At 32.5% G+C, this 9105-nt stretch overlaps 1 protein-coding gene across 3 annotated transcripts; it reads right to left on the reverse strand.

Moving 5' to 3' along the window:
• Positions 1-2536: 2536 nt before the first annotated feature.
• LOC109156803 (nuclear ribonuclease Z) lies at positions 2537-8168 on the reverse strand. 3 transcript variants are annotated; one of them, XM_019304653.1, is made up of 9 exons: positions 8062-8157; positions 8007-8027; positions 5349-5785; positions 4940-5010; positions 4600-4695; positions 4358-4471; positions 4047-4115; positions 3891-3965; positions 2537-2639 (listed from the first exon to the last, which is right to left on the reverse strand). In XM_019304653.1, the coding sequence occupies exons 3-9, from the start codon at positions 5767-5769 to the stop codon at positions 2565-2567; spliced, it is 921 nt and encodes a 306-aa protein (XP_019160198.1). In that variant the 5' UTR covers positions 5770-5785; positions 8007-8027; positions 8062-8157; the 3' UTR covers positions 2537-2564. The 3 variants fall into 3 exon arrangements, with proteins under 3 accessions (XP_019160198.1, XP_019160197.1, XP_019160199.1); XM_019304652.1 differs by having other exon boundaries at positions 8007-8167; XM_019304654.1 differs by lacking the exon at positions 4047-4115 and having other exon boundaries at positions 8007-8168.
• Positions 8169-9105: the final 937 nt, after the last annotated feature.

The following is a 9105-nucleotide window of genomic DNA, read 5'->3' on the forward strand; positions in this document are numbered from 1 at the left end:
ATTAAGAATTTAAGATAGTAGTACGGTAGTAGTGTAGTACTGTGTACTACTATGTTAGTGTAATTAGGTGCAATGTTAGTTTGTACATTATGTTTACTTTTTTTTTTTTTTTTTTTTTTTTGTAAATTTATAAATGTGTTATGATTTAATCTTTTATTTTTTCCTTCTAAAATGTTAACATTATTAAATAATACAGTAAAATATAATAACTTTTTTTTAATACTACAATAAATTAAATATTGTGTTATTTTTCCTTTAAAAACATATATCTTTTAATATAAAATCCAAAAGTTATAGCACCCAAAAGATTTAGTATTATGAATATAGCAGAATAATGCGGAAGCGATTAATCAAAAATTGAGAATTAAAAAAAGTTAGAAATGAATAGGGAAAAGGACAAAGAATATTTTGAGACAAATGGGTAATAAAATTATCTATAATATAAGAGAATATTACAAAGAACGTAAGAGGATAAAGATGAATGTAAGAATAAATTTACAAGCTATGATAGCAATCCTTTATATATGTGATTTGAAGATAAAAAATAGTAAACATGAGTTGAAGCATTTTTTAGGTACATCAAAAGGCGGGTATGCCGTAGCCTTTTTGCAGGCTTGCAAAGTTAAATAAAAACAAATTTAAAAAGTCACTTTATTTTTCACATTATCTTATAATTGATAATTTTGGAGATGAAGACAGTCTTATTTTGAAATAAGTTCACTAATGTTGTAAACACCCTGAAGAACTTGCACATGAAAGGAGTTACTCCTAAGGATGGCAACGAGGCGGGGCGGGGCGGGGAGTATTCCCCTTCCCCGTCCCCGTCCCCATCCCCGCCGGGGAATTGAAAAAATTCTCCATTCCCGTCCTCGCGGGAAAATCCCCATCCCCGACCAACCCCATAGTCAAATTGTCAAAAACTAGTACATTTTTTTATTTAAAAAAATGAAATCTATAATTATATGATTCATCATTTATTTTTCAATTTCAATAGTAATACAGTACAATTATATGAATGATTGTATCAATTCAATCCACCAACAAACAATTATATGATTAAATTTTTAAATGGTTCACAGTATGTATACACTAATACGGTAATAATCTTAATATATATATATATATATATATATATATATATATATATATATATATATATATATATATATATATATATATATATATATATATATATATTAATTTTCGGGGACGGGACGGGGCAGGGCAGGGAGGGGTATTCCCGGCCCCGGCCCCGTCCCCGTCCCCGTCCCCGTCCCCGTCTCCGTCAGGAAAAATCACAAATTTTCCGTCCCCGTCCCCGATCCCCGAAATTTTTTCCCATCCTCGTTCCCCGAAATTTTTTCCCATCCCCATTCCCGTCCCCGCATATTGCCATCCTTAGTTACTCCATGATGAGTTAACCAGCCTTGCTAGATAGACCAGGCTTACCAACTCTATTCAATTGAGCAAAAATATTTAAATCTAAAAATTATATAAAAGTCTATAATTATAAAATTTTACCAAAAATAAGAGATGGATTAGTATAATTAGTAGTAATAATTTGTACATTCTATTTAATAGCTCATTTTTTTTTCTTTTACACTTACAAATTCTTAGTCTAGAGTTTTTACTTCTAGAGAAGCGGAGGCCATTTCCATTAGGAATGTGCTAAACTAAATAGAGACGATGAATGATGAGAAGATCTAGATGGAAATGGATGCTCTAATGGTAGTTCAGGGTTTAACAACAAAAAATGACGATTCTTCTTTCAAATTGATTTTATATGATATTAACGAAATGTTGTTTACCTTTCTTTATGCATTTGGTAAACAAACAACAAATCGCATTACCTGTATGTTAACTCGAGAATCGATTTCTTTGTTTGCTTTTAATTTATTTTTTTTTTTTTGATGTATTTGTATTCAAATTGCTCTTTTACGATTAAAAGAAAATGTGTTCCAACCAAAGAATGAGAAAGACAATGAAATTATCATTTTTTTAGGAAATAGTACAATGCAAGAGAATATTATAGATGCAAACAATAGTGTTGTAAATGAATTATGAAGTGTTCTCATTCATTAAAATAAAAAGTATATGCAAATTTTAATTACAAATAAAATATTTTAAAATTGAAGAAAATAAAATCTTTACTCTCCTTTAGTATTTTATTTTTCACACCTTTTAAAAGAAAAATATCATGAATTTTTAGATCACCATCACATATCAACATTTGAGTTTTTATATTAACAATTTATTCCCATTAACCAAACAATTGAATCAATATTTGAAATAATTTCTTTTCTATGAAATGTAAATATTGAATCAATATTTGAAATAATTTCTTTTCTATGAAATGTAAATTTAATTCACTTTCAATTCTTTTCTACAAACCCTACAAACCAACCAGGCCATTAAAGATTCAAATTGTTTTTTTAGTTCGAATTTTGTTCACAAATTAGAACAACCTTTGTAATTTGTAAAACATAAAATTCCAACATTCAAAGAAAAAAAGTGAACCAATTGCGCAAAATAAAAACCATTTTCAAAAAATATCCTTAAAATCATCAAAAACCTTCTGTAAGGGCAAAAACTCTTCCTGCCAAAGGTGGAGGCAATGCAGAGATAGCTTCTTGAATGACCTGAGAAAACATTTAAACATTGTTGGAAGATTTGATCAATACTTAAAACTGGAATCTGCCAAAATAATACCTAATTAAGCTCCAAAAGCAAATTATTTTCAACACATAGTAAATCCAATTGTTATACCATGGACCAAGATTCATATTGCATTGTAAACCCTGATACAAAAATTCTGTACCTTCAGTTAACATATTCTGTACCTACAGTTAACCATTTCTGTACATGTAAACAAATAACTTGATAATTGCTAACACATAATATGATAGCTACAGGTACAGAAACTATCAACTGCAAGTACAGAATGTGACAACTATAGATACAGAATCTGAGGGGGCGTTTGGTTCAAGTTATATAACATAACCAAGGGAATGTGACATTCCAAAGTTCACATTCCTATGTTTGGTTCATATTATCTCAGGGAATCTAACATTCCCCAAGAATGTCACATTCCCTCCACATAGGATTTTGAAGGGAATGTGATTCCCTTCAATTTCTAAGGTTATGTAAGATAACCTTGGTTATGTTAGTTTATTATACACACACACACACATATATATATATACATATATATATATATATATATAATTATTTTTGTAATTATATATATATATATATATATATATATTTTTTTTTTTTTTATTATGTTAGGTTAGCATATAAAATAATTTTGTTTCTCAAGTTCAATATTTTAGTTAATATTTTAAAATCATGTAATTATATATGATACCGTTATCTTATTTATTTATTTTAATTTTTAAATTTATTAAAATATATAAAAATATGTTAAGGATATTATAGTGTGTGAATAAAAGATAACTCTAAACCAAACATGATTATATTACATACGTCAATTTTAACCAAACACAAGGAATCTAACATTCCCAGCAATCTAACATTCCCAAGGTAATCTGACATTCCGTGAACCAAACGATCCCTGAAAGTTACATAATATGATAGCTATAGGTACATAAACTATCAACTGCAAGTACAAAATGTGTCAACTATAGATAGAGAATCTGAAGGTTATTTTTGGACCAGGGTCTACAATGCAAGGTAGACCATTGTCCATAGTATAATTTGCCTAGTAAATCTCAAAAATTTAACAAGTACGGTATCTTTTCAACTTCCATTCGCTCAGTAGGATGGCCATATAACAGAACGAGAAGACTAGAAATATATATTCAATCAAAGACAACACTTAATAACGATCTTGAATAACAACTAACTACAAGAAAGTGGTGCCAACTTACATCGAGTTGATAACGAGCCGAAAAGTGGATTAGAAGTATAGCTTTGTTTTCTAATCTGTCTGCATGCTTCACTATCTGTTAAAAGTTGAAGAAAACAACAATCAATGTTTTTCATAAGTGGAGAAGATGATATCTATTCAAAGAAATCGTTACTACTTCAGACAAATGAGTGTGTCCATATTCCCTAGCATTCTCTGCTGTCACTGTTTCCTCGACATAGGTGCTCTGCAGGGAAAAAACCTGATGTAAGTACAGTTTTTTATTAACATTTGAACTGGCCGAGTTTTTCAACATAGGTTGTGCTAGAATGATACATTTGACTAGGTGTGAGAACTAGGCACTTTGAGAGGAAAAATCAGTCACACATTGTAAACAACTGATGCAACATATCTACTCCTAGGAATGGATATTCAAAGAAGCCCAGGATATCAAGTAACAATGAAAATGTTACAGATTAAGTTCTCTACCTCCACAATGAGTATCCTTGCCCTCAAAGCATCAATATTATCATTGTCCAAAATGAAATCTGACATTGTGTCTCCCGTAAATGCAATTTCAGGAGTAGTTACAGTGTTTGTGATCTGTCATAAGGAAAGAAAAATGTCATTCATCTGCTATTCACAGGATGGCATGTTGTATTCGATTGATTATTCAATATATTCGTGAATTGTTGCATTAAATTTGTATGCATAAGATTATTGCAACAGACCTCCACACATGATGACTTCAATTTCTTTATCTCTTCTGCTGGAAGACCAATGTATTCTTGCTTAAGCTTATGTTTTATGGAATAAACTATGTAGCCCTACAAGTCACAATAGAAACTCAAATATACATTATCCAAAATTTTGAGAATTGATGAGGACAAAGCATTCCATCATACCAAGGAACATACAATCACATAAAAAGTAAAAACATAAGGTTTATACACTGTATATATAATATATGATATACTGGATACTGAAGATAGCAGCACTACAATTTAGACAAACAAGAGAACCACCCTTCAATATTTCTAAAGCATCAATCAAACTGAAAGGAGAGATAACCTGGCTGGGAATAACATGATAAGTCTTGAACGCCCTTACTTTTAGATCCTTTCTTAAGCAAATCTCTTCTCCTGAAAATACATGGTACTCCATTAATTTAAGTTCTAATAAACAAAAAGAAAAAAAAATTGAAGTAGCTACTACAGACATTCATACCTAGCAATAAATAGACTCTCATCAACTACAAATTTCCAAAAACATATGTATTTACTAAAATTAATTAAATTAGGTATTCACCAAAATCAGCCAACTCAAATTTCCTCCACATTAAAATGCATCCCAAAAAAAGATAATTCAACTACATATCACCCACATCATGTCCAATAATAAATTTCAGTTTTCATGAATTGCATACACAAAATAATCAATATGTCTAGTTGATTTTAAAGAAAATGAAATCAGATATTACCCACATCCAAGGCAATCAAAGTATGCTTGAGCTCAGATTGGTCCATAGCTCTATGAGCTTCAAAAATCTTCTCAACACTTTCCTTAACAGCCTTGGGCACAAAAATTGTTGGTGGCGTCATTCTATAGAGGCCGCGTGTGGCCACGTACATAGGCAGCCCTCCAATATGGTCCATGTGGCCATGGGAGATGAAGAGAAACTGTTGAGACACAGCACGTTGCGGGCACTTGCCAATGTCAAAGGCCAAGTTTAAAGTGGGGATAATCACACATGTTTCATGACCAGCAATCGAAATTCCTTCAATTTGATAGCCTTCTATGTTCAGTCCCCTTTTCAACGCTTTTCCCTTGCTGTTCTTGTTCTTCGATTTTGAGGGACTAGGGTCTGAAACAGAGGTGCTTGTTTCTCGCTTTATCTCCATTGATGATATCAAGAGTCTATAAGAGGAAATCCCCAGTTTTCAGAACATTGACAGATATAACTGATCATACTAGTTTGGTATATATAAGGTATGTACAATACTAGGTTTAAGGGTATAGATAGACAAGGATTTTGAACAGTTATCCATAAATTATAAAAGTACAATATTAAGTGCACGGGAATAAATAGGCGCAAACTGTGATCAAGTGTAGAAACTGTTCTGAAAATGCAGCATACAATCTAAGAAGTTCACGTAGGGATGGTCACGGGGCCTGGGGAATATGCAGGGACATATTCCCCATCCTGACTCCCTACCCCGGTCCCCACCCCGCATTCAGGGGATATATTTTCCCATCCCCGCACCTGCAGGGATTATGGGGGTCCCCGCAAAATTTCACACAGACTCTCCATCCCAATAATCTAAAAAATACAGATTAATCTAATAAAATCAAAGTAATCCCAGTAATTCCAAGCTATCTATAGAATCAATATGCTAAAAATCTGAAATCTGAAATGCATTGACAAATCAAGATGAAAGCCACATTATAACATTCCAAACATCGGCTGCAAATAAAGAAACGTGTTCAAATGCCAAAAGCTGAAGCAATCAAATGGCTTAAAAAAAAAGCAATTGATTCACAATCATCAATAATATCAGCAAGAAATAACCAAGAATGGCTTGGGCAAGTAAAACCATCATCATACAAATCGCTGGGCAGCAATAGGAAAAGCATGTGTAGCAATGGTGTTTTAGAAATAATCTAAATTACACTCAAAGGCCTAGATGAGATATATGAGAAACAGATATTGGATGATAGAGAGTTACTAGAGTGTCATCGCTTGTCTACCGTGGAGTTGAGGGCAGCCTAAAGCTATGGGTGGTGTTGCCAGTGAGGGAGAGCACACTACATTGCTTGATTGGTGGGTAAGCACAGCTACCACTGGAAGTGTGGCTGCCGATCAGGGTGGAAATAGGCTATGCCAAGCCTTAACAAATGGTTGTAAGTAGGCTTTTTTTAGGTCCAAGCCTGAGCCTACAATAGGCTTCATTTTGTAGCCTTTAAATAGGCTTTGAGTCTATTTAAGACCTTTACATTATAGGCTTTAAATAGGCTATTTGTTAAAAAAGAAATTTAAAAAATTAAACCTAATACTACAACAATAGAACATATTACATAACCTAATAACTAGTGCAATACTCCAATACAAAACTAGTACATAAACTCTAGAGATTTTCCATCTCTTGTATCCAAAAGGTAATTTTCAAACCTGTTAAATTTTTATAATTCATTACCTCTTGATAAATTTTCTCCCAAAAACAAAAATTGATGTACATAAATCATTATCTTCTACATTAAACCATTTGTGTGCACTTGAGTTTTCTGCACACTCTCTATCTCATACACAGCACTTTGAACATTGAAAGGTAGAATAAAGAAACACACACTGACATACTCTTACTACACAATTTTAGCCTTAAGAGTTATGATCACATCCTAAAAAGCACAAACGAAGTACTTGGTGGCAATATTGATTTAAGGAAATCATCAAACACATCCAACAGCAACATAATGCAAACAAGCTGCATAAACCAAATCTCAATATGGATAAAAAATCTAGCTAACTTGAGTTCTGGAACTAGGGTCAATTAAGCGAACCTTTGGAAAAAGAACAACAATTGTATTGATAGCTGCACTTGAAATAAAATTACCATTTTTACTGAACTATATAGTCTACTTTAAAAACTTGAAACACTTCATCTTTTTGAGTCCCCAAAACTAAATACATATTAGCAAACAATCAGTGAAGATGTTGAATATTGTGCACATAAATACCAGAGTCTTGAAAGGCAATAGAAGTATACTCCGTACAAATTACAGGAATGATCAAAAATAAAATGAAAAGAGCTAATAAAATCAGCAGAATCAACGAAAATTGTGAGGATCAGAGCAAGCATACTTGAAATGAAATTGTGGATGATAATAAAGAAACTAAAATTCAAAACAAAGCAATCGACAAAGAGTGAAGGAAGAAGGCAGTGACTGTTGGAAATAGCCTACATACGACACCTGGGCTCCTGGGAAATTTTAATTTTCCTTAGCCCAGCAAATCTTCTCACCGGAGTGGTTGCGCGCCTCGGAGAAGGAGGTTCGCCGGTGCCCACGCCTTGCGCCTCTGTGCGGATATCTCAGCATAGCAAAAATAAATAAAAAGCAAAAGAAAGAGGGGAAAACATGCCTGCCCTATCGTTCGCCGGAGAAGGTGGCTCGCCGGAGAAGGTGGCTCGCCGGAGTGGTTGTTCGCCGATGCCCTAATTGACCTGAATAATAACTTCAGGTTACTATTCAGTATTCACGTGCGTTTTCCATTTCTCTATTTAAAAATTGTGTTTGTGAACTCTTCAAAAAAAAATGTGTATGTGTAATATCACTAATATCCCATTTTGGATTCTATTTTTTATCCTTACGAGGTCTCTCTACTCTCTCAAAAATTTATGCTAACACCCCTATAAATTTTGAAGTGTTATTTTGTTCAAGTTCGTTGAAAACAATATATTTAAATACTCAAATATATTTGTTGTGTATCTATTGTATAATGAGATATTATTGTGACATTAATTTTGAGAATATTTTATTTCAAATTATAATTTTCCACGGGAAGAAATAGAACCCTGAATTGGATCAACCGAACTCAAACTTGACAATTCCTTCTCATTGTCAAATTATTGTAACTTAGGGGGTCGGGGCTTGATGATATGATAATTCGATTAGTCCCTTGCCTTGTGATGACTTGGATCAAAAGGCCTAATGAGGTCATCCTTGATAAGAGCTTGGAAATTCTCAACATGACAAAGTCATCCTAAGGTTAAAAGACGGAATGGAGTGACCTCGCTATCCTAACATCCTGTGATGACTTGGAGTACGTGAATGAGCTCGAATTAGTGAGATCGTCTCAACTTCTCAAGACTCAACCACGAAGAATACAAGGTTAATAAGGAACTTAATAAAAACATGAATCCTCGTAATTATTGTCTCGGGGCGACATAATATATTGAAACAAATGTTCTGTTCCGACAATAACTAGCAATTTTTCAGTCAATACCTTGCTCATTTCTTTATCTCGAATTAATTATACAAATCTTGATATTAATCAGTTTCATCATTTATTTTTGTTGAATTTTTCAAAATATAATAAGTAACTTTAAAGAACATAAAAATTTTAATTTGAAAATATGAGTATAACATTACAATTGCAATATTTTAAATGAGTAAAAATAACAATATAATTATAATCTCTATTGATTCAACTATAATTAAATACAAATAATTATAACAAA

Source organism: Ipomoea nil, unplaced genomic scaffold (genome assembly GCF_001879475.1).
Source record: "Ipomoea nil cultivar Tokyo-kokei standard unplaced genomic scaffold, Asagao_1.1 scaffold2759, whole genome shotgun sequence".
In the NCBI taxonomy this organism is placed as follows: Eukaryota; Viridiplantae; Streptophyta; class Magnoliopsida; order Solanales; family Convolvulaceae; genus Ipomoea; species Ipomoea nil.

What these genes read in the sequence shown, in the direction of transcription:
- LOC109156803 (XM_019304652.1), bottom strand. Translation starts at nt 5,769, where the DNA reads ATGGAGATAAAGCGAGAAACAAGCACCTCTGTTTCAGACCCTAGTCCC. An exon ending in TGAAGTCATCATGTGTGGAG is followed by an intron (nt 4,472 to 4,599) that starts GTCTGTTGCAAT and finishes TCCTTATGACAG; the next exon opens with ATCACAAACACTGTAACTAC. An exon ending in CAAGGATACTCATTGTGGAG is followed by an intron (nt 4,116 to 4,357) that starts GTAGAGAACTTA and finishes TTTTCCCTGCAG; the next exon opens with AGCACCTATGTCGAGGAAAC.